We start from the raw sequence: 25810 nt of genomic DNA on the forward strand, positions 1-25810 counted from the left end.
TTAAGGAAATGATATTTCTGAAAAAATATTCTCTTTATATATAGCCGCACATTGATTTATTCATAACTTAGTGAGAATGCTGGTTTATTTTTAAGAATTTGTGTGAAACATTAATAATTTACATGTTGAAAGAAAAGTTGTGATTATATTTCTCAGCTACAGTACCCCAAGTTTTTTTTTCTATCTTGTAACAGCAAGCAGATGATTCTTGCAATGGCCCTGACTTTTTAATGAGATTTTTATGCAAGATGATAACTTTGAGACAGATAATCAGTATGCTGTTTAACTTCCATACTTGGCAGGCCCTGAAAAAAATAAAATAAGTCTGTGTAGTGAAGAATCTGGTTTACAATTAGCTGATGAATGTGTTTTCCATTTCCAAATTAAAGCAGATATCTTCACTTCTATTTCAGCTGCCTTTAAGAGGACCGTTGATCATCTGAGTCTCTAAGTTCTTTCAAGGGATTTCTTCCACTATTAAGGGATTTCCAGTAATGAAATTTATGCTTAAGAAAAAAAAAAAGGTCACCCAATGACTCATTCATCTTTTTAGGAAATATAAAATGTAGTCCTTTCTTGACTGGAGGATATGATTTAATTGGCAAAGGTAAAAAAGGAATAAAAATTAAATTTGCCTACTTCATATATTTTATTAACACGTGTGACAAATTTTATTTGATATTTTAAATTAATTGAAAATACTGAGACTATAGCTATAAAATTGCAGTTATAATTGACAAAAGGTTTATTTTCTACTTTGTTGCTTTTTATTTTGTCTTTCTAAGTTTTCTCTTTCTAACAGTTACTTTTTATTATTGTGGGTTATTCAGGGCTTCAAATGACTTAAAATGACTATGATTTTAAATGCAAATGCAGCTTAAATTTTCCCTATAAGTTTGAATGCTAATAGTTAGTTATGAGAACTTACTTGCTATCACATAGACTAAATAACACTAACTAGTAACAAAATCCTAAAAATCATCAATATTTTTGTACATTAGCTTTGTTTACAAATTGTCAGTGTTGGCTTAAAATTGAGATTAACTTCAAATCTAAAAAGGTTCCATATCAGTCAAGGATTTGAGTCTAATGCTGGTTCAGTGAAAACCTCATTCAAGTTATTATCAGAAAATCACCATGCTTTGCAACAGTTCAGTCTATGTTGATTTTATCCTCTTTCTTAAGTCATGAATCAGCCTCATTGGAGAGCACTATTACCTTTAAGTATCAGCTAGCTTGTGCTGGGGAAAGTTAATTGACTAAGGTAAATTCAGTAAGAAATAGATTGTTGTAGGACCCCCTTCAAAGCCAAATGAAATTTGGTTAATGTGATATAGTTCATATTTAAACTTATGGGTCAGGAAATTGATCTACGGTATTGCTATTATACTGGGACTTTGGACCTATTGAAGAAGTAAATGTGTCACAATATGCTGCAGTGTAGGCATACTCTGACAACAACCCTTTTCATATCCATAGACCTCTGTTCATACTGAGTATTTTAGCAGCTAAAACTTAAGTCCAGCAATAGAACGCTTTAGAACCTACCACTAACGTGGGATTGTGAAATATGGACTCCTATGGGCTTGTGAATTTCTCTCAGTGTGAAATCTTTTCTTCTTAAAAAAAAAAAAAACTAAGAGTAATTGCGCAGTGCAGAGCTAGCATGCTTTTATGAGGTCGCCACTATGCAATGTTCAGTTACATCTTTGATTTAGTTGAAGATGTGAGCATAATTATGAGAAACGTTACAATGTCATATCATCAGATATTCTAAATACTCTTTTTTCCCATGTGCTTTAAATAGAAATTTTAATGATGAAATTTATAGATTTAATCTCTTACTATTTATTATTAAATGGTTGTTTTAAAAAAAATCCTGCCGGTATTGAAGATTAATAGATTCCATTGATTTCTGACCAGCCTATGCTTATCTTAGACTCTCTTAAAGTCCTGTAGGGGCCGCCCGCCTCCAAAGACGCGTGTAAATGGTGGCGGTGTCTTAGGTAGCATAAAGAGAAGGTTGTTTAAAAAGCTGAACTTTATTCTGTTAAATTTAGCCCTATTGTTAATGTTTTCTTTGCCTTTTTATCTGGTTTGTGAATGTTTAGAATTACTCTAGAGCTATATATGATCCTGTTATATGTTACTGTACTTTAAGAGTGTGTGAATATTTTTTACCATTTTCTTTTAACCAGATCATAGCAGTGTTTATTTGCAACTTTTACAGTGTTGATTACTGTGAGTCTTTCTGTCTACCTGATTTTTTTCTTTGTTTTTTGAAATAGTATTATTCATTTAAAGTTACTTTTTTTTTTTTAGATTTAATCATTGACAAGTTCCAATGCCTTTCATTTCTTAAATTCATAGGGCAATTTAATTTATGTTCTTGGTCAAATTTATTTGGAACTTTGTGGAAAGATAATCTCCAAATAGATACTCTAAATATAAAAACACAAGAAAAAATGACATTGCTAATATGGCACTGATAGCAAGCTATTTTTAAGTTGCCTTTAAATATTAGCTCTAAATAATATATAATATAAATTAAAATACATCATGAAAACAAAAGGAAGAAATAACTCACTGTAACCTAGGCACTTTTCTTAGTCCAGTCGGAGAACATTTTATCAAACTATAGAAAAAGTGTTTTTTAATCTCTTTTGTTTCTTGTAATGTAGCTTTAACATTATTGTATTTGTTCTAATTAGCTGAAGTATCATTTAGGCCCAAAGTTTTCAAGTGTAAATAGTCTAAATAGTCAGATGTCCTATCATAGTATGGAAATAGAGTCATCTGTTTGGGCATATGGAATCTTTGGCTCCTGGACCACATACATAGTCTTTATAATGCCCAGTGTCCAGGCATGGTGGACACAACTGTTCTGGAAACAAAATGGAGGAGGGAACCTGTATATTCATTCACTTTATTCAAACAGGGTTAAATAACCAATTTCTATAGCTATAGAGAAGCAGAATGTAGATATGATGGGACATACCACAGATATGTGTATTTCTAATTTATTGGCTTAAATAATTTTTTACTATACAGCAAAAACCACCACCCTTTAAAAAATGTTCCTTTATTTTGCAGACTTTACAGAATTGACAGGTTTTTTTTTCTCTTAAGTGGTATTTCTTTGAAAAATCTAGGTTTAAAATCTCACCTATTAGTATATGTAGTTGTGCATTTGTTTTTAAATCTTTGAAGATATATTTTCCTTCAAAATAAGACTGTCCCTGAAACTTGATTGTACAAAACACTGTTGCTACAACTTTTGTTAACTGCTGGCATTATCTGTGCTATTCAGGTTATTATATCAGATCTTATGTTCTGCCTTTATGCTTTAGGTCTTCTCTATTAATTACATTATTATTGTTATATAAAGAGGTGTTGCATTTTTAATGATGTTTTTATGCCCTATGTAGTTAAGCTTTAATGCTGGGGGGAGATGGGGAAGACAGATTAAATTAGCCTTGTAACCTCTTTCTCTTCCAGACTGATAATGGAAAATAAAAGCTCTTAGCCACAAAATGTAACACTTGGAATTAATATTTAATTAGACCAGCAAATTGTACACTGTGGCTGAAAGCTTCCAAAGAGTTGTTAGTGCCACAATTGACCTACAAGTTTAATAATAACTCCCTTCTAGAAGCAAGTGCCAGTTCAGCATAGTGGAGCCACTGTAAGAAAGTCCTGTGAGATTAAAATCAGCAAACCAAATGGCAGCCGAGGATTCCTGGGATGGAGCCTTCTGGAAGGCTGGGAGCTGGAGTGTCTTTTCAGCCAGGATTCAGAGGAGAACAGTGGGGGAAAAAGCTGATCCCTCCTGTTCTGGGAGCTTCTGGTGATAGGCCAGAATCTAGGAACAGATTTTTACTAAATGTTTTTGCTGCAGCTATTAACTTACATCACAAATCAAATAACGAATAATTTTTTGCTGTAAAATTTAGCAAGTTTTTGTATAAACATCAGCTCCAAATTCCCTACACATTAGTACATAATGTCTGCAAACTCACATCATTAGGTCATTAGATAGGTTTGGCGCTGTACATCTCTTCTGTTTTGCTCTGACATGCTGTTTTCTTGTATCCTGTATAGTTGATTTATTTGGTTCATTTCTATATTATTTCATTATGGTACATTATATTAAGCCTGAGCAAGAAACTGTAAGACATAGATTTCTACAATATTTTTCTAAATGAAAATATATATTAATGGAATAATTCAGAGGTGGCTTTAATTTTTAAAGGGATTGGTATTTTAAGAGTAGAATTAGATTTGCAATGTTTATTATGCAATTAAATTACAAGATAAATAATTGGACCCCTGGTGAAGCATTGGAGCCTATAGCTCTGACAAATTATTCTGGTAAAATATAGGGCACTGTGAGTTCAGAAATGTACAAACACGTAATAGCAACCCGAGAATGGAATACTCTACATTATTTATTGGGTTATGTTCTAAATAATTAAAGAAAAGCAAGTCATTAGTTAAAAATTAAAGCAGGTGAGGGCCTTGCCAGCAGAGGGAGCAGTCCTGTCTTCCATCAGGTTCCCATCATTTTCCCACCTGCCTCAGCATTTTTCCCAGCCAGTCTCCCATCTGGACCTGGCTTTGTCAGCCTACTCCTAATGACAGGCTATAATTTTATACTCAATGTGGGTTGATCGTAAGCTGATTTTAAACTTTAGTATCTTTAACCTGACGCTGCATCACAAATGTGAGCTGGACGTTCCTTGGGCTGTTTGGATATCAGCACTTGTTTATCGAGGCTGGATTGGGTTTTCAGACTTCTATGAACTGTGTTTTTAGGGTTTCAGGAAGAAAATGGTAGGCAACAAATGCTGACTTGCTAAACCCCTATGACTTGTCAAGTTTTTAAAACTAAAAATGCGCCTTAAATATCATTTGTGTTCCCCAGAAAAAAACGAGATCGTTTTCATGAGCTGCACCTAACTGCTTTGTAGTGTTTGAGAACATGCATCTAAAAGGAGCTACTGCAGTTTTTCCTGTCACCTCATTCCATTCCTTCTATCCATTGATTGGTTACAATATAGCTTTACTTGGATAAAACCCTGAGCATGCCATACAGCTAGCCATCAAGAGGTAGGTGGTGGCCGGCAATCATCGTTTCCCTCTTTGTAACTGTCAGGACCATTTTTCAGAATATGAAAGATTGACTTCAACTACTTGTGATATTTAAGTTGAAGGCTTACCTAGGATCACAGATTTAGATCTGGGAGGGTCCTTAGAGGTCCCCCAGGAAGCTGAGGCTTATTGAGGGTAAGTGTCTCTGAGGCAGAATCTGCACCCAGGTCCTCTTGACCCCAGAGTCCATTGCTCCAGTGCTCTCTCTATCCATTACACTTAGCAGCTTCTCTGACCAACAAATAAGAATGTTGTGTGTATGTCCTGTGCATTGTCGCAGGTGAAACTGTTCTGAATGACTTAAAATACAATACACTTAGAATAATTTTATAAAAAGTGACAAAAAGCCCATATATCATGGTTTGGAATCCCAAGTTATTGACTAATACACACACACAAAAATGAATCAGTGCCTTATATTTATTCGTTTTGTCACTTGGTGCAACTCACTTTGCACGTGCATGAAAGGAGGACTCTACTGTCATTAATGTAGCAGAATCATCTGCAAGGGACCTTTCAGTTCATCCTCACCGAGAGTACAAGTGAAGGTCCTAGAGCTGCTGAGGACTAGAAAGAGGATCAAAGCTATTGTCTTGGGGTCCATTTTTTAATTTCTTTGAATATGGAGAGATAACCAAGAAAAGCCAAGGTTGACTTTTGAATTACAGAAATTTCCTGCTGCTCTTAAATTAGTATTTTTTGACTTTGAAACTATTTGACCTGTTAGGCCCCTTTTATAGCTTTAGATCTGTGGTCCTATGATTAAAATGTTGAATCTAGGAACACTGATTTTCTTAATCAAACTCTGTCCCTAGCCTAATGTAATTTCTCATCACTAATTTCATAGATGATGCAATCTTCTACCTTGAAAACAAAAATATTTTACTATAGTTTGTTGTAAAAACCTTTGTAGTTTTAGATCTAGGATCAAAATCTTGAATCCAGAAATTTTTTTTTCTTAATCAAATACTGCCACTATTTTAATGTAATTGCTTATTACTAGTTTCATAAATGATACAATTATATTCAGTCTTGAAGATATAAATATAATTAAGTATAGTTAGAACTTTTTGCAGTTAGCACTGGTTATAAATATATATGTATATATAGTTATAACAACCCTATTTTAATAGCTTTAGAATTGTGAGCAAATGCATCCCCCCCCCCTCTTTTTTGTTAAGAGCTATTTGGTAGAATAAAAAAACTAATGACTAGGTATGAACCCTGGGGAAAAATGTGAAGAAAATTGAAAAACTAATATAAATTAATTGTATAATTTAAGAACCAAAAATGAAAATATTTGAAAAGTAAATAAATTACTTTTAAGTAGAGATAAGTTATAACACCTGATGAAATACCCATCAATGTGTTTTGATCCTTTGATCTAGGTATTTAAGATGTTACAAGAACATTATGATTTCTGGATATTTTCATGTATCTGTGTTTTATTTTTCCAGAAAATGATCTCATTGTGTATTTGAGCTGTTGGCAATACCAATCTTACAATTTTTATGAATCTTAATTACAGGCGGTATTATATAGTAAGTCAGTAGATTCAAGACTTCTTGAAGTAGCAGCTTAAACCTGCACCCTTGACTCTGGCAAGAGAGCCAGGGTTATCCCTTTATAATTTTTCCACCACATTCATTTAACCATCCTTTCCATCTATTTGGTTGTCTCTCTTTCTTGGATTCTCTTTAGGGTTGTAATGTTGCCTGATACTTTCAAATTTGGGAACTGTGTCTTTCGTATTATTTTGATTGCTGCCTCCATTCAAAATTGAGTGCAAAGTGAGCAACCATGGGGTTTGTCCTAGCCAAGGCTTCGCATATGTGCATTATGCTAATTGGCTAATTCTTTTCAAGCTTCATGATGATTAAGTTAGTATGGGTTAATTAATTTTTGATACTGCTATTACAATATTTCTTGGAAGTACATTTTGTTTTGATATAATGTGCCCTATGCTATTGGGGACTTCATGGCTTGAGAAGTGAAAGTAGGCAGGTATCTAGGGTTTGAACTCTTCTGCTTGACTTTGATTTTGGATGGATTTGGGATGGATGATGAAAATGGAAGAGGCAACATGATTTTAACATGTTAATCTTCGCCATGTGATTGAGAGAACTTTTGGGGGCATTTTAGTGAGGTGAGTAGAAAAGCAATACAAAATGCCTCTCCTTTATTTCAGAATTGGCTCAGTGGGTTTTGTTAAGGGGCCTCTAAAATAATCCACTTTCTGCAAAACCAAAGAAGAAACATTAGGAACCAAAGCACCAACATGTGAGTCAAGGGCAAAAGGAGAACCGCTACAAGAGGCCTGATTCAATCTGCTTCTCCCTTTGTAACAATGTCATAAGTTTTCATTTTAATGATTCAGATAAGATTACAATGTAACTGGGAACCTTAATATGTTTTTTATGTAATTTAAAACAATGCCTTTCATAGCTGCCAAAAAACCCCTCTTAAAACTGCTGGCCACTGGCTCTCTCCTCTTCTGGCTTCCCTCCTAGCCATGTCTTGGATGCTTTCCAGAACTGCCAACTTTCACTGAGTAGCTGGATGGAGATTTGTATGGAGCAAGAGGGATTTTGGAGCTCTGATAGATTTTCAAGTCCAGATGGGCAAAGATGATGAGCTGCAGTATGTGCTACGTATGTTGGTGATGTCAGCATGCCTCGCATACACTGCCACCATCAGAGTAATGCGCTGATGTTAACCGAGGCTGAGTGCCCTGTCACTAGACATTGCATGTTGGAAAGTGTAAATTTTGCAAATTCACTATGAATAATTATGTTCACTCCCTGTGTCCAGGTATGCACCATAGAATTGAAGCCCTCACTATATCGCAATTAAAGCATTTTGCCTAGTGCTGTAAGACTGAGGCAACTGGAATCTGAGAGAGCACAAAATGGAGCGTCAGGCTCCAAGGCCTGTGCATAAAGCATCCTGCTGAATCTCTTCAAACACATGGGCTTGTTAGGACAATTTATTGTCCGTGCTACATCCTCCATAACGTATATTGCTGGTTTTTCTGCTTTCCATTTTTTTAAGCCAGTAACTTTGGATTCTTTTTTCAACTGAAAAGCTATTTAATATTGTTGTTAATACTATTATTGTTTAAAGACCATTAAAATGGAGGAAACTTAAGATGAGATTAGTATTGGATCCTTGAGGCATAAAAGCAACTTGTAATACAATTTGAAAAACTTTTTTTTATGCTTCACTTTCACCTACAGAATATGCTTTTTGGTCCCAGATCAAATCAGAAGAATGGATGAGCTTATAACAAAAATAAAGGTTAACTCAGTCAAAAACTGAGCAGGTCTTAACCATATATAATTTCCCAGGCTCTGTACCATGTAGTCATCCTTTTGATAGCTGCACAACTCTCCCATTCAAAGTGGCTTCCTGCACAATTTAAAACAAACTGTTTACCAAAATTAGCATGCACAGAGCAGTGAGAGTCACTGTTAAATATAAGTCCTTTACTCTTAATGGTTTATTCTTGCTCTTTCACTTCATGCAAGCGTCTACGACAGAACTCAGTTTGTTGTTAATAGCTAGGTGGTAAGCCAGTGCAAGTCAAAAATGAAACAATGAAAGATGGTTACCAACTTCCTGGGCAAGTGGGGACCCATAGATAGATAGCACTTCATGTTGCCAAAGCCTGGAGCAGTCACAGTTCACTTGTTTCTTCTCCAAACTGGCTACTAGATTTCCTTCTTGACTGTTTCCTAGATATAATTCCAGCAGATAATAATGACAGCCAGCTATTGTGGAAGTAATTGGTAAAAAGTAAGATGTAACACAGAGAGAGAGAAACCCTTTTTAGCTAAAGAGAGAGTAGATGAACCAGTCTGAATCCTTCTGATGAGAAGAAGGAAATAATCTCAACTTTTAAAATCTGTAGAGATTTCATAGCAATCACATACCTATATACCCTCTGTAATGCTTTTTTAGAGTGGTTGAAAAATACAATGACTTTGGTTATTTAAATGCCAATTAGAGTCCAGCTAAACTATTTGTTTTATCCCCACAGTTTCCAATATCTAGACCCTAAACTTAGGCCTGCTTATTTCTAGGTAGACAATAGTAGAGTTGGCATTTTTGATTAAGAAATTTGTCAGGATGTTAACAAATGTTCATCTGCAGTCCATGATGGTAGAACTCATCCTACTTGAGTTTATTCTCAAAATGAGGGCTGAAGAAGTGATGAGCGCCTGCTGGCTGTCATTCCTTATCTCCCACTTGTTCTCACCCTCCATTACTGACCCACCCCCACCCCAACATTGTTCAATACTAAACACAATGAATCATTTTCAAGTTGATTCACTGTGAACTGTCTCCCAGCTGTTGGAATGTCTGGCAGACATTTTTGTTTGGGTGAAGAATAACTGGCTGAAACCCAACCTGGATGAGTTTGATATAGTGGTCTTTGGCTAAAGAAATGTTGAAAAGGATGTGTATTTAGTGTATGAAGACACTGTTATTCTGGAGTAGGAGTTATCTCCTATGGAAAATGGATGGAAATAAGTGATCATTCTGGGTTCTTTTCTCACCATTACATGGAAAACCCTCTAAAGAAGATATGCACACATACACATACAAATACATATTCCCAAGTTTGATTTATTTTAGTATTTTTTCTTGCTCCTCAGGTTTGATTTTGTTTTTAATTTTAATTAGTTTTGCTAGATTTAAAAAAAAAAAAAGACAAATGTGCCTTCCTGTTTATGGAAAATTCCGTAAGCCACATGGGTTTAGGTAGACAGGAATTTTAATATAATGCCTTGGCCATCTTTGGTCCTTCCTCGTATATAGAAGCACAGTATAGGATTTGCTAAATTTTCCTATTTGAATTTATATTTCTTTATTCAGTGATCTTTTTAAAACTATTAGTCTAATCCTAACTAGTCAGTCAACTTGTATTTGTTAAATTATCTACTATGTACCAAACACCATGCCAAGTGCAAAAATACAAAGAAAGGGGGAAGACATTTTGGATCAGTGTTTGAAATGGGAACTTCACAAAATCTTAAAATCAAATTAGACAAGTAAAAATATCCTCAACTTAGATCAGACTTTTCAGAATAAACATATCTAAGACATTCTCATACATAACATTTTTCTGGTCTAATCCCTGTCAAAGTCTAAAAGTCATATTCAGTCTTTATGTTATTTAGTTAGGTGAATTGTCACGGCTTTCCAAGGCTGGTATTTATATCCAGACAGACATAGAATTCTGAATATTTTCAGAACCATTGCTGCTCCACAAATGGATGTGCTCTGGGAATTTACCTTCCAATTATTTATGACACAATTCAGTGTTGTAGGAACAGGATTTATTATTAGCATTGATGATAATGCAGTATTTTGGTCCAGCTGGTGTTGCCTCAAGAGAAACAAACCATAGATTGTTTGTTAGTCCAATGTTGGTCAGTCGCTTTCTTTGCTTCGCCTTTGTTGTTGACCCGCTTACCAAGTGGCAGCATTTGGAGACAAGGCAGGAAACCCAGTAGCCCAACAAGACCTGCAACCTCTTCACTGGATCCTTCAGAGTTTCTTCTATTCCATAGTAAGACCTCAGCTGTTGCAGGCCTACAAGCCCATCCCAGCTGACAGGCGGCAAGGAGACCTCTGCCCGATCCTGAGTAGCGTTCCCTGCTAACTCCCTCGATTCCTGTCGTCTGCCAGACCCCCAAGAGGCAGCGGGTGAGGCTGCCTGGGAAGCAGGAAACTCTAAGGACAAGCACAACCTCGGCCTAAAGACAGCAGAGAACCAGCTCCTGTTGCCTGCTGAGACCAGCCCCAGTCCCTGCAAGCCTCCTGGCGTGCATGCCGACTCAGGCGTCGCTTCCCATAGTGACAGCTATATGAGGCATTCTACTTTATATTCTCCATTTTTTTTTCCTATTTTACTCCAGTCTATCAATAATAAATAAATTTTATTGTATGAATGTTGCTTATATTTATAAAATAAAAAAATTAATCTTTTTCCATGTTTTACAGAATAAAGCAATCACTATGCGTATTAGAAACTTGTCGGATACAGTAGTTGGTCTTGAATCATTTCTCGGTTCTGAGAGAGAAGCCAATTCTCTATATAAGGACTTCCATGGTAAGTACCATTTTTTAGTACTTGGCAATATCTTGTCCAGTTGTAATATCTGTGATGCACCAGCATGTGATTTCATTTCAAGTATACTTCTTAACTGGCACCTCCTTTTTTAACTAGTCCTGAGTAAGACGATTTTTCAGCAAAACGCATTAAGGCTGCAAAAAAGCATGGCCGATCCTTGCATGTTGTCAAGCCCTATTACTAAGGCATGGCTCAGTCAGATGTGCATCTTAACAGGCAGACTCTGGGGAATTTACATGCAGAGGAGGTTTGGCAATAATTTGAACAGGGAGTTAAAATTGCAGTGAAATCAATAGTTTTCATCTGCCAGGTTTCAAACTGAAGTAATAATGTGTATGCTTAAATGAATAAAGGTGCACAGATTTATATCATTTAAAATTCCTGGGTACAAAATTTGCTTATCCCCATAGTTTTTCTTTTCACTTGCAAAAAAAAGTTGTTTGTCACAAACCATCTCTTAAATAAATTCACAATAACTTTGGCCTACTTGAGCAACAATGGATTAGTTTCTCAGTTTTAATTGGTTTGTTCCTATGTATGTAAGTTAGTCATTTGGTAACCAAATTTTCAAAAGTTAAAAAAAAAAAGATTCTTGTAGTAGAACTGCCAAAAGACTAGAAGATAGGCATGGCTCTGATCTAAAATAGATACAGAAAACTGAATAGCAAACAGTTTTTAAGCTAATCCAGAATGGTGCCCTGAGTTTGCATAAATTACTGATGTGATGGTTGTGGCAGTCAGCACTGTGGTCCCATGGAAACCTCCTGCTCAGCGGCTGCCTGCAGCTCATTGGAAGGAAGCCTGCTAGAAGCCTTCGAGACAGTGGCCCTGCTTCCCACCCACCCTGGTGTTTGCAAGAAATTGGGTAGAGATAATAAGGAGGACACTGAAAACTAGATTCCAGCTGTACTTGCTGAAGTCAGTGTCCACACTCTTCCTTCAGTTTAGCCTGTCCTTCCAATAGCTACCTGAAGAAGTGAACTTGGGACAAAATCTGCCCCAGAGATTATTTGCCTCCTGAACACCTGCCTGTGTCAGAGCTTCCTATGTGACATGTCCACACTGACACTCTATGGATTTATCCTTAGAACTAATCATTCTTATGGGGAAAGGAGGATTTTGAAGCTATTTTCTGCAAGGATTTTTTTTTTTTAAACACAAGGGATTCTTTTCATGTTCTTTGAAAATATTCATGTCAAATGTCAGGATTTTGTTGTTTTGGTTTTTGGTCCATCCATTATAATGTAACCACTATAAGCCTTAAGGATTGAATGATAATGATGCCATTTTGGTATTTAAGAAGTCTGCCAGACTCTCAAAATTAAACTTGTGTTCAAAGTTAATATGGTCTGCTTTTTGCTACATATTGGGCAGTCAGGGCTGAGGATTAGGCTGGACTCTGCTGTTTTCAGTTTTCAGTTTTCAGTTGAAGTTATTCATTTCACTCTGCAAGAAACTTCGATGTACTAGCTGGCCAAACAGCTCTGTAGGAAAAGGGCCAGAGGTCAGAATAAGTAACAGTCAAATAAAAGGACGACGACCAGGCAATTTTATTCTAATGAATTTGCCTATTGAAGTAAGTCTGAGATGGTGCCAGCTATACTTTTTAGTTTCAGAACTAAGGGCTGTCTGCCTGAATCTTACCTCTAAGAAAGGTGATAGATACATTTTTTCCAAATAAGAAATTCCCTCTCTTCCTCCCCTCCCTTCCCCGAAAAGCCATTTATTTTGTTTGAGATTATTTGTCCATAGATGCATATAGTACAGTTGAAAGCTAGTGAAGTACACTATCCAGTACATTCCCCCTCTCAAGCCCCCAAACAAATTGAAATATATAAACACTGTTTTTTTTTTAAATGTATTATAATAGCCAGTTTTCTCTCATCAGATGTCTTGTCTAATACCCTGCAGTTTGGAATTTGCTTCTCCTTTGCTTAGAGTTCAGATGCCTTAGAATGAAAATGACTAAATAGGGAATAAGCTGAGGCAGAAGAAAGTTAGTGAAGAACATTCCTAGTTTTCATCTGTGGAAAATGACCCTTGAAGGGTTGTTCAGAAACTACATTAAGCTGCACTAAAACCATCCAATGTCCTTGTCAGAAAAAATCAGCTTGAGTTTCTGTTGACAAGAGAGGGCAGAGCTCCCAGTCTGCCCAATGCTGCTATAAAGCTCCTCGCAGCTCCAGAGAGGTCTGATGTGCTGCAGAGATGTGGGGCTTGGGATGGCATCGGGGTTCACGCTCCATCCTCAAGCATGCCCAAAAATGGCATTTCCTAGCCCAGTTTGTGCAAGTCATTAATAAGGTGCACGATGAAATACTTTTCATTAGCGCTTCCCCAGTTATCAGTCACCCCCAAGCCTTGTTTTGCCGGCTGCTTACTGGTGCATTTAATAAAATAAAGATCACTCAGTGGTGCAGTGGGCAGCAGGCAAGGTGATAGCCGTGTTTGCTTACTGTAAATACAAGCGGAAATCACACACAAACCGGCTGTAGTTTTGACAAGTATTAAGATCCCTCTTTACATCTGTACTTCTGTACCAAAGTGCAATTAGTTTTCCTCGCACAAGGATTTCTGTTTATCTTATTCTGCTTGATTACTTGAGTATAATCGCACCGTTTGCTTCATTGCTCCTGGTAGTAAGCTCCAGTTTAAAAAGGGGAGGATGCGTGTGTAAATATACAGAATTCTGCTGTCAGACTCTCTAATTTATGCATCTGATGACAGCGTTTTCTCAATTTTTTTCTTTTAATTTCCTTTCTGCAAGGTTTGATTCACATACACCAGATCCCCCGGCTCAATAGCCTGATTGGCGATGTGTCCGACACGAAGGACCTTGCTTTCAAACTCCAAAGGAAGGTCTTCACCATTGAGGTAAGAGCCAGAAGCCCCTCTGCTTCTGTGTATTCTGAAAGGAAGTAGGATCTCTGATCTTTATGTGTAATTGTAGGGAATACTTTGCATATTTCTCTCTTTTGTCTGGGGAATGATTTCTGAACCCTTTTGGTATAGTTTTTGTCTTATTTTTGCTCTGTAAAAATGTTCATGGTTTTATTATACAAAATTGATTTTTGGTTTTAAATGTGTAAAAAGAAAAAAGCTATCAACTTGGATAATAAATATAACCTGCTTTCTTCCAAAGATTGGAGGAGAAATTTTAATTAAACATCAATGATTCACCCTTGTTTGTGGGTGGGAAAGTAGCTCCTTGCTATTGCCCTCATAGGGAGGTTTTCATTTGTGAGAGATGCACCTCCCGGGGGCTACAGGGCTCAGGGAGGAGTTGAGATCAGCATTTGGAAGCCGTTTTTCTTCCCTGTTACTGAAGTCACCTTTAGCTCTTGGGTGTCATTTTAAATGCAGTATCATTTACACTAATATCCTTAAGTAAATTTCTAAATTTAAACTTTTTTCACTGTGATTTTTATGTAAGCAGCACTGACAGAAGGTAGTAATAGAAAAGATTTCTTTCAGCCTAATCTGGCAGAGCAGTGGAATATAGAACTATTAAGCTATATTTACCAATGAAATAAAGACTCCAGAGGCGCTAGCTAGACAGCATGGTGAGTGTGATGTGACAGTTATCGGTATACTGGGTGCTGGTTTTTTTTTCTTTTTTTTTTTAACAAAGACATAAAACAGCCAAGCAGCCCTGACAAACCATTTTGTTTAATCTCTTTTCAAATGAAAAGCTTTTAAGCAGGCCACTTGTCTTAACTGCTTGAAACCATAAAAAGGGAGAATTGCCACCAATAAATTAGCATATTTTTTACTTCATCACCAAATGATGGTCAATGTGGCTTGGCACTGCTTTGGTGTTTGGGACTTCACCCTTAAGTGACCACTTTGGCCCTTCTTTGACCCTCTGGCCTCTTTAGCTGGCCACTTGATAAGGTAACTTAATGGTTCTCTCTCTTTTTCTCTTTCCCTTCACATTTGCAAGTAGCACTAACCTATAAATCATTGTAAGGGCCCTATCAAGTGACAAATTAAGGTGCCCTCCTCCTAATTAATGGTCATCAATGTCCTTAATTATCTAATCCTATTGAGAGCAGTTAATAGTTAATCAGGCAGCCAGTTCTTTAAGCAGGTCATCTCTGCATGAGTGCCAGGAGTTTCTCATCTGAGGATATTCTCTTCAAAAGCCACTTAAAGCCAAATGAAGGAAACCGTAGAAACAGTGATTCCTTTACTAATTTGTTTCACTTCTCAAGAGACTCTTGAAATAGAACCCAACACTATAATCGTTCAGACATTGTTTCACTTCTGATACTTTTAAGATTTGTACCAAAATATTTATGCAACGGTTTTAGGAGGATAAATTATAACTTTATTCTAGCATAAAAGAGCAGGCCTCATAATTTTCTTTTAAGTTAAATTTATATTTAGTAATATAGATTGATTTTTTTTTCTTAGCATGATCCCAGACTCACAAGATGATTTTTTTGACAGCCAAATCTAAGGTTGCCACTTCCTGTTGCTATAAAACCCTAGCCAGTAGGCCCCCTTTCTAATTATTTTAGTGGCCCAAGGACAGAACAGTATGTATCAGGGGTGTTCTGAACTCTTTGAAAGAATGAAAAAAAAAAACCACTATTGTTCTGAAAGCAGACAGATTAAACACTTAGATGATGTCAACCAACATATTTCAGATAGGTCTTCATTTGAGTAAGTTCAGGTCTTGGAGGGAATAAATTTTCTGCAGTGGGAGCTGAAGACAAATCCAGGTTATTATCATTCTACCTACAATGGATTTTGCCAGGGTGACGAAGTGGTATTTTGAAAGGAGGCAAACAAACAAATGAAGAGCTTTTTGAAATTGCAGAGGCAGAAATTACATGGGATCCATCAAAATGGCATATTTAGCACATTTCTGTCTAACAGTCAAATCAGTATCTTTTTGTAGTTTGTAATCATACAAAGTTGTACATGAAGTACATCCCAAGTAATTTGTTTATTTCCACTACCATTTTCAACACGGCCATAAAATAAAAATATTCACATAATTGGTAACTAGTCTAATAGAATAGTGTCAATAATCACGCGAAACACCTGAGATTAGATAGTGTCTTAAATATCATGTCGAAGTCGTATAGTATAACATATACATCTAGAAGGATGATACAAATCTTTATTGAATTCATATTTTTAAAACTGCAATAGAATTGGTTATGGTTTGGAAGTACATTTCTCAGGGACTATTTTATTTTTTAAAAAATCATTCAACAAGTGGCACATTTTTTCATATGGACCAAGTATAAATCCCTTCTAAGTATGCTGTCTAAAGAAAGAAGCCCTGCCAAAGCCTCTGAATTCTTCATTAATTTGAAGCTGCAATATTCAGTAAGGATCCTGATGCTCTTTCTTATGGAACATTGCATTCAAGGAGTAAGAAGATCTTTCTTCTCTCCATAGAGACAGTTGTTACACAGGGCTCCTGAGCTAGAATGCAACCTCATCACCTCTGTCTTTAAGGGGGAAGAATTGAGGGGGGGCAGGGTGAAATGAACCAGGAAATACCCCAGCCTAAGAGTTTTTTGAACACCTTTTTCTTTTTTTCAATCTCTACATCAACCTGTTCCTGTTTGTCCTTATATATGTAAAGAACATGAAAAAATGTGATCATCTCACTCTCCTTGATTTTTATCAGGTGTTTCCTTTCATTAGAATGTAAGCTTCTGGAAGGCAGAGCCTCTGCCATTCTGTCCTGTATCCTACCAACACCAGCACCTTGCACAGATGCCTAATCAATGTTAACTGTGCACATATTTTGGCAACGATCTCTTGAAGAACTGTCATTTCTTAAGTACTTACTTTGTGCCTGAGGGATACGAAAGATCAGCAGAAACCTGACCTCCGGTGGTCTCCTAGATAATTTGAAGCAGTTGGAGGGGAGCCTTTTTTTCTTGTTTTGAACTAGAAAGATATGGCCTGGCCTGGTATTCTCTAAAGCTCAAACTGGAGAATCTGTTGGAATGTAATATGCTCTCTTCTGTAGCATCATGTCAACCCGCACTCTCAAGAGTGATGATAATTTATGCTCCTAATGATAACATTACTTAAACTGTAAAACTCAGATGAACTACCAAAATGTCACAAGCCATACAACCCAATTGCATTACCACCAAATAGTGATAGATCCGTACGCTCAGCTAGTAAACTTGAAACTTATGTTCCTAACTGTATTTGCTAATAATTCTCTACTCTATTACTATAAACCCATTGTGACTATGAGAAAAAGGTTTTAGAAACATTAAAGTTCTATAAAAATGTGAGACAGTATTATTGTTCCGAAAAGAAAATGAAATGGGATTTTAAAAGACATTTTAGCTCTCAGCTTAGTCAGTTTGGGCCTGTTTTCTGGGTTGTCATTTGCAAATGTCATTCAGCCAGGCATTATAATTTTCAAGATCCTAGCTTAACACATTCTACAGTTATCCCTTCCATATCACAACTTTTTGGCATAGAGACTTTGGTCTATCACAGTTCGGCACAAGAAATTAAATGGGAATTTGGGGGGAGTTTTGCGGAAGCTGCAGATGACACAGAAAAAGTTTAGAAACTCGGAAATGCATAAAATATATGTACAGTATAGTATAATATCAACATATTTTATCTTTTAATACCATAATAATTCAGACTTCATCTCTTGTACAAAGGGAGGGCTAGAAGATTTTATGAGTATTTTCCAGAACACAGCGACACCATGCCCCTAATACCCATGATGTGGAAGGGATGACTGTAATAGTTTAAACTTTACACATCTCCCCTAAAGTATTACTTCAGAGTCTCCAAAGGCACGGAGTTCCAATTCCATCAGGTTCTACTAGTACAGAAACCTTTGAGTGCCGCAGGAAACCACATCTGCGTTGTCACCAAACCTGCCAGACATCGTACCACCACCAATACAAAGAAAAGCAAAAAATTCCTTCTTTCCTGTTGCCCACAGGCTGGTTGTCTGAGTGCCAGACTAGCTAAAGGCAGAGATGCCCGCCATTATTCTGAGATTCTAACTTGAGATTGTGTATAGAAAAATAAATGACATTGCACATGTATGTCTGTGTATATAGAAGACATTGCCATATGCTTTTAAACCAAAAGTGAGAATATGAACTGTTATATAAGGTGTAAATATATGGGTCTGTCGGCTTAACTTAAGCGTGAGGGGCGCTCCAAGAATATCTTAATTAAACCTTAGCTCAGATTTAATCATAAATTGACACCCGCTAAGAAAACCTCACTAGATATATACATGCCATCAAAGAGAGATTCTGTCCTAACATTACATCAGTTAACAAGTAGCTATTGAGCTACTGTTGTTATAATGAAGGCAAGTAGATGGTGCAATGGATGGAGCATTGGGCTTGGCATCAAAAAGACCTGAGTTCAAGTATGCCCTCAAACCCTTACTAGCTCTGTGATCCTGGTCAAGCCACTTAACTTCTGTTTGCCTTGATCCACTGGAGAAGGAAATGGCAGACTATTCCAGTATCCTTGCCAAGAAACCCCCACTGACATCATTGGTGTGTGTGATGGTCCATGGTCATGAAGAGTTGGACACAACTGAAACAACGGCAGCAGTTTTTATAATGCCCTACATGACAGAAGTGATTCTGAAGACCTTTCCTTGTCCTCTCCACCCCTCCCCACCCTGTCCCTAGCCCCACCGCCACCATTAGTGCCTTCCCTCTGGGACCACCTTCCATTTATCTTCTCTGTGTCCTGTGTGTACGTAGTTATTTACATGCTTTCCCCATTAGACCATGAACTCCTTGAGGGCAGAGACCATATTATTGCTTTTCTTTGTATCTCCAGTGCTTAACATGGTTCCTGCCTTAGGTGTTTTAATAAAATGCTTATTCTGATCGACCAATATTAATGTGAACAGTAGAATAAATCATCATTGTAATAGCAATGTGTTACAGCCTGGATCATATTCAGTAATTCTACTTGATGAAATACTCACCTTTTGATATATTCTAGAAGACCAATAGGGCAATAACATTTTATAACATTTCAGTGTGTTTCAAATATCCTTGCTGTGTGGTCCATGAACTAGCTTTTCCAATTGTGTAGCATATTTTAAACCCAAATGGAAAGAAGATAGAGAATAACTGATTTGTGGGTATGTTTATGAAAGAGTTGGCATAGAGTGAGGAAGAGCAGATAGTTTGATAGACCACAGGTGTGTCACTGCTCACAAAGTTTGGAGAAATATTATGGTAAAGTATCATTTACCCCCAGGAGAATGAATTTAGCATATGGTAGTGGAAAACAAGGGTTAATTCATTTTTGAGATGATTGAGCAACAAGGATTTAATAGGTACTTTTGTTATGTGCCAGGCAACTCTGCTAGGCTCTAGGTGGTATTTTAATTGTTAATCTAAGTCATTTTAGTTGTCAAAGTTAAAGAAAATAAAACTTGTACACTATTTTTGTCAGAAGTCAACCAAAGTCAAGGGTATTAAGTGATCATAATCTTAAGTTTTTCTATATTTTTCTATGTTAATATATCACTTATTCTGTTGCCATTTGCAACACTTTGATTCTCAGTAGATTAGGTTAATGTATAAAAGATATACATATCTGGTGATATAGGTACAGTAGTGGTGCATAACCTTCCCAGAATTCCTAGTGCTAAGGTTAATAATAGAGTGTGTGTATTTCACACATCATAATAGACCTATCAAAAGTGCATACCACCTTAGGGGGACACAATTTTGAAGTTGACCTGTCTAATCCTATTTCTTTCTACTTTGGAATCTTAATTAGAAGAGATAAAAACCATCATTTGACTAAATTATTGTCTTGAATCTGTAGCAAAAGGTATAATCCGCAATTGGGCCAATTAGTGTACCCCGTAGTTAGCTATGCTGAGGCAGGCAACTTGATTAGATCTGACACCATCGTAGTTCCCACTGATGTTTTGCCAGGTATGATGGTCAGACTTCAAAGAGCTCGAGGCATCAGCAGGGCAAGGTTTGGAGGCCAGCTTAGGTCCGGTTGTTAATCTCCCTGCTAAAACCACAGCAGCTCTCCACCAAAACAAGCTTACACGGCACAATCATGCGGTATTAAAGTTTGGGTTGAGTCATGCCAATTTGCCTTTGATTTTCTGATGATTGACTAGAAGATGGCTATATGACTAGACACATACTAAAAGTTTACTGATTAGGTAAGTTCCCCAAATATTTGAAATATTTTTACTTCTTATTTAAATGTTATGACAACCTGTTTCTCCTAATGAAACACCTAAATAGATTATGATATAGGTTTTTTTAGAAAGGATAATAATGAATGCTTTCTTTTTTCACTGGAATCCTGAGTCCCAATTTTTCAGCTTGCCACCTCCCTGTAAGAATTGATTTGTCATTATTGTAATAACTCCATAAGGGGAATATGAAAGGAAATTGTCTCTAAAAGGTAAGCTTTTAAAATCTCTCTTACCTCATCGAGAGGAAAACAATTTTTTCCTAAGTCATTTATGTCCACTTACAATTTTTTAGATAAAGGAAATTTCCTCATAATTATTTTCCACTTAAATGTTGAGTAAAGTGCTATTCCGCTGATGTGATTACATAAGTGTTCCTTTCTTTGCATTCTGATTTGTTGAATTATTGCACTAATAGTGACATGTTTCCATTCTGAGAAGAGCCTGGGGCAGCTTTAGTATTATTCCAAGTGATTGAAGCTGCCATCTTGCTGACTTTCCCTTCGGCAGCTTAAGGCCTGTTTACTTTTGTACTCATTTCACATGCTTCCTCGGAGTTTTTCTGCCAGGACATCATTACCTAGTTTGACAAGATAGCTAAAGTAAATTTGTGTTTGGTTAACTATATTCTATGTCTCTGTGTTAATAACCTCACAGAATTATTAAACGTATAACTAAGAGAGTCAGAAAAATCTGAACCAGCGAAATGTGTATTATAATGTTAGTCAACTGTTTTGTTGCATGTGAGTGGTACGTTGTAGAACAGAGACTAGACTTGAATCAGCAGTCTTGGATTCAAGTCTTGCTTTTGGCACTTAGGTTGTATGACCAGAGGCAAGTCACTTAATTTCTCTGAGCCGTAGTTTCTTCATCTGCAGAACAGAGATAATGATACCTGTAGTACTTAAATCATGGAGTTATGAAAAGGGTCAAATTTCTAAATGTATTTCGAGCAATTTGGAAATCTCAAAGTGCCATAAAAATGCCCATTATAATTATTTTATGTGAGTGATTTTCAGAGAAATTGTGATTTTTTGCAAATTTAACTTCTAGTGCCCTATTTTTAATAAAATGTTTTGAAATTTTTGCAAATTAGCTCAGTGTCATTTCATAGAAATGTTAGCTTCATCATTTTGTGATAATTATATAGTATATCAGTTAGATGTTAAAGCCTTCGAAAGTATGAGTACTGGCTATTTCACAAATCTATTTTGTTTAGTCAGTTAGTAAAAGAAAAACTATATTTTTGTGGTGAGGAACTTGTAGAAAGCAGAGGAATCTCTTGATGCCAAGGGATTTCCCCCAAAAGAATTCCCATAGCCCAACAAAGTGCCATGGAGCCCCTCCCTTTCCCTTTTGAGACCAGGATGTAAGCTTGGAAAATGTAAAACAGAAAAGAACCTACCTCAGGCCTTTCCCTCATTGCCTGGATGTAACTGGGAAATATAGAGCTGTGATCCCAGGAGACGATGGTGGTGGTGGTAGTGACTCAAAGGAACAGTGATCCAACCTTTGTGGAAGCCCCATGGCCATTTAGCTGCTGCCTGCCCAACCACATCTCCAGTACTTGTCTCCGTGGATAGGCTGTCCATTAAGATCACTGGTGATCCAAAGATCCAGAGATCCAAATCTGCCATTTACTATGTGTCCTTGGGCTAGCCATTTAACTTTGCTGACCCTTCATTTCCTCACCTGTGAAATGAGCAGATGGCACCTCTGAGGCCCTTTCTAGTGCTAAAGCTTTGGTCCTACAAAAAATGCAAAAATAGCTGAGGATGCCTTGAATGGGAGAGATTGGAGAGTCATTGAATATACTTTGTCTCCCTGTAGAGACACAGCTGCCTTTACCTTTCTGTGGCACCCACAGTGCCAGACATATTGATAGGGCCTCATTGTATATGGTACCTTGTAGATGTGGCTTAGCCATACTGGCAGTGTCCAAAATTAAAGACGTTCCTGGCCCTTGCTCTCAGTTACATTGGAAAATGTTGCGTTACCTGGAAGCCGGAGGTTTTGTATTTCTAAACTTCAGTTTGTAATCCCCCATGCCTGTTCCAAAGATTCCCTGTGAGGAATTAGATGACAAATTATGGAAAGATCTGCAATTATGTTGTAGCATTAATGTTAAAAGTTCCTCCAAGTTACTTCTAATAATGTATATCATAGAAGATATATAAGAATAATGTACATTGTAGAAGAAATTTATATTTGGTCAACTGTTATTTATTCTTTATTCAACAAGGAACACTGGATTAGAAATCAAAGGACTTAGTTCAAATTCCAGAACTCTACTTTCCATGACTGTGGAATCTTAGGCAAATTACATAGCCTTCCAGGGCCTCAGTTTCCCTATCAGCAAAATGAAGATGGTCTAATTTATTTCCAAAGTCCCTTCAAGCTATAGATCTGTGATCCTTTCATCTAATTAAAAAGACAATAGGATCATAAATTATAATCCTTTGATCCAGTGGGAACTACACTTCCCTGTAGTCAAGATTCAGCCAAGTAAAGGAGGACAATGGGGGTTCAAAAGCTTCTTTTCTTGATCAGGAAATGAAATTCTGCTTCCCTTGATCAGTCATTACCTCTGATGTATTTAACAAATTTTTAACAATTTTATTTATAAATATAGCTATTGCATTTAGAATGGGATTTATTTCTTCCTTAAAGGAAATATAAGAATTGATTTCATTGTCATTCTGCTTATCTCTTTTTGCACATATTTTTAACCTGGTACTTATATCACTGGGTTTAGCTTATAAACAGTCATTACTTATATAGGTATTGAGTTGTACATTTTTCAGAGTACCTTAATATTATTTCATTTTAGCCTATAATAACTGTGAAATAAGTGAAAGATATTAAACTTATCAAATAAAAGATTTTCCACAAATTTCATTTTCTGTCTTTCCAATTTTGTTATCTTTTGTTCATTGAATATTTTAGGTGCCACCTGCAACTCATCCATTTTGAAAGTCATGACATTTTCTTCTTTTAAATAATCACTATCATCTGTTATAGACTTAATTGGATAGTGTTTTTAGATTAAGATATTAAACCATATGTCTTTATGCAATGGCCTAACATCTTCATTCTTAATTCAATTTTAATTCTTAAATGGGAATTTTTATGTTCTAGTGTATAAAGAAATTTGATTATTCTTTAAGAGATAGGAAACTAAATGTAAATTGTTGGATTTAAAAAAAATATTTAGACTACAGTACTTGATTAGAAAGCAGTGGATTCTGAATACAGTATCTGTGATAGTTTCCCATACTTTTCAATGTTAATATAGTGAAATACTGACATATCTCTGTGTATGTAGTTTTACTCAAGGACTAGTAATAAATAAATCATTTATTACATTTAATTTAAAAGTCTTTTGGACATTGCCTAATGTCCACATTGGGAGAAATTGAGATCATGTTGTTTAGAAGAAACCAAGATGTAATAATGTCAACTTTAGCAGCTAAACTCTTAATTTATTCATTCATTTTTACATGCATTTATAATGTATCCCTCCCACTGACTCTCTTCTCCTCCACCCCTGCCATTGAAAAAAAAAATAATGAAATACAAAATCTTCATCAAAAGCATTGTCCAAACAAAACAAATCCCTACATTGGCCGTGCCCCAAAATTTGTCTCTCTGCATTTATGTTCATCGCCTCTCATATTGGAGGTGAGTGGCATGTTTCATCTTCAGTCTTCTGGACTTGTGGTTTGTCATTCTATTGATCAGAGTCCTAAAGTCTTTCAAAGTTGATTTTCTCTATATTGTTGCCATCATAGAAATTATTCTCCAGTTTCTGCTCACTCCACTCTTCATCACTTTATAGAAATCTTTACAGTTTCCCCTGTAACTTTCCATTTCGTCGTTTTCATTACATTCATATACCTTGATTTGCTTAGCCTTAGCTGTTTCCTAATAGGAAGATAACTCCTTAGTTTCCAGTTTGGGACTACTTACCAAAAAAAAAACCCAGCTATAAATATTTTTGTACATAGAAATTCTTTTTCTTCCTTCTTTGATCTCTTTGAGGTATGGTTCTAATAGTGGTTTAGCTGGGTCAAAGGGTATGCACAGTTTAGTCACTTTTTGGGCACAGTTTCAAATTGCTTTCCAGAATGACTGAACTTAGCCACTATACTACTTCAGCAGTACTTGCTCTAATGGAAAATTTTAGGGTAAATATAAAATTCTTTGCAAAATTGCTTTGATCATAACTCTTTGCTCTAAGCTACATTTGATGTAGTAGCCAGTTTTCTTTTTTATCTAGTATGGTGTAATTCACTGAATTGTTTTGTCAGTGGCTGTCAGGCTAGCCTACCATTGTTAAATAAAATCAAACTAAATCATTTTGGCATGAGCCTTCCAGAAATCAGGCACAAAATATGAAGGGGGAGAGGTGAAATTGCGTATTTTATTTTGGTATCATCAAAGACTGCCTGGCAAAAGTTTATTATGTTTTTTTTTTTCAGAAATTTTGAAGAGACAGATGGAAATTTTACTTTAAATTTTGAGTTATTTTAAAATCTTTTTGCTCAGATGAAATAATGCTTGTAATGCTTTTATGCAATACTTTATTTTTTCTGTGTGGAGCAAACTTTTAACACCCATTTGAAACTAAAAAATATTTGTGCCATACAACCATTCCAAGATTGAGGGAAAAAGTACACTCCTGGAATGAAAACACTGTTAGATATTATCTTTGACTACTGCCACCAAGAATGAAATGAGTTAGGAAATTTATTTTTCATAAATTTTCATTGTTTTTCATCAAATATTACATGAAATGTTACATTATTGATTCAAAAATGTTTTAAGTCATTTTATATTCAGAAAAACTTCAGTGAACAACATACCAGGTTTCTAAATATTCATGACGTTATGTAAATGAAAGTAGACTAAAGGTTTGCCTTTCTGGGTTGTAGTATTTAGAAGATATTACTGTAGTTTGCATTTCATTAAATGCCTTAGCATTTTGCATCTATATATTATTTTACTAATGACACTTTTAATTTTGTCCTTTGTATTAGTGTATGATCCTGAGAAATTTTAAAATTTCAGTACTGTAGCTATGGCATAGCTTTGAAAAAGCATGTAACAAAGCCACCCTGGTGCAATTAAAGGTCACTTGTCCATATTGTAATGGACTACTCATTTACAAGATCTGTGTTAAGGGTCAGTGTTACAGCATGAAATGGATTGCCCTTGTGGAGGCAGTAAATAAATAGGTCAGCTTAGCTTGTATTCAGGAGGCAGAGAACAAGGTTAGCACAGCACTACTTTATTAATATTTTAGCAAA

The 25810-nt window shown here is 36.1% G+C and overlaps 1 protein-coding gene across 2 annotated transcripts in view; it reads left to right on the forward strand.

The window, feature by feature from the left end:
• The window catches only part of ELP4 (elongator acetyltransferase complex subunit 4), a 249116-nt gene that overhangs the window by 89423 nt on the left and 133883 nt on the right, over nucleotides 1-25810 (forward strand). For both annotated transcript variants that reach the window (XM_069091355.1, XM_069091357.1), the window contains exons 8-9: nucleotides 11161-11269; nucleotides 14058-14164. In XM_069091355.1, the coding sequence (XP_068947456.1) occupies nucleotides 11161-11269; nucleotides 14058-14164 (216 nt within the window). The remainder of the gene's footprint in view (nucleotides 1-11160; nucleotides 11270-14057; nucleotides 14165-25810) is intronic.

Source organism: Petaurus breviceps, unplaced genomic scaffold (genome assembly GCF_028583685.1).
Source record: "Petaurus breviceps papuanus isolate PSGF00001 unplaced genomic scaffold, PetGlider_PUasm1.0 188, whole genome shotgun sequence".
Lineage (NCBI taxonomy): Eukaryota > Metazoa > Chordata > Mammalia > Diprotodontia > Petauridae > Petaurus > Petaurus breviceps.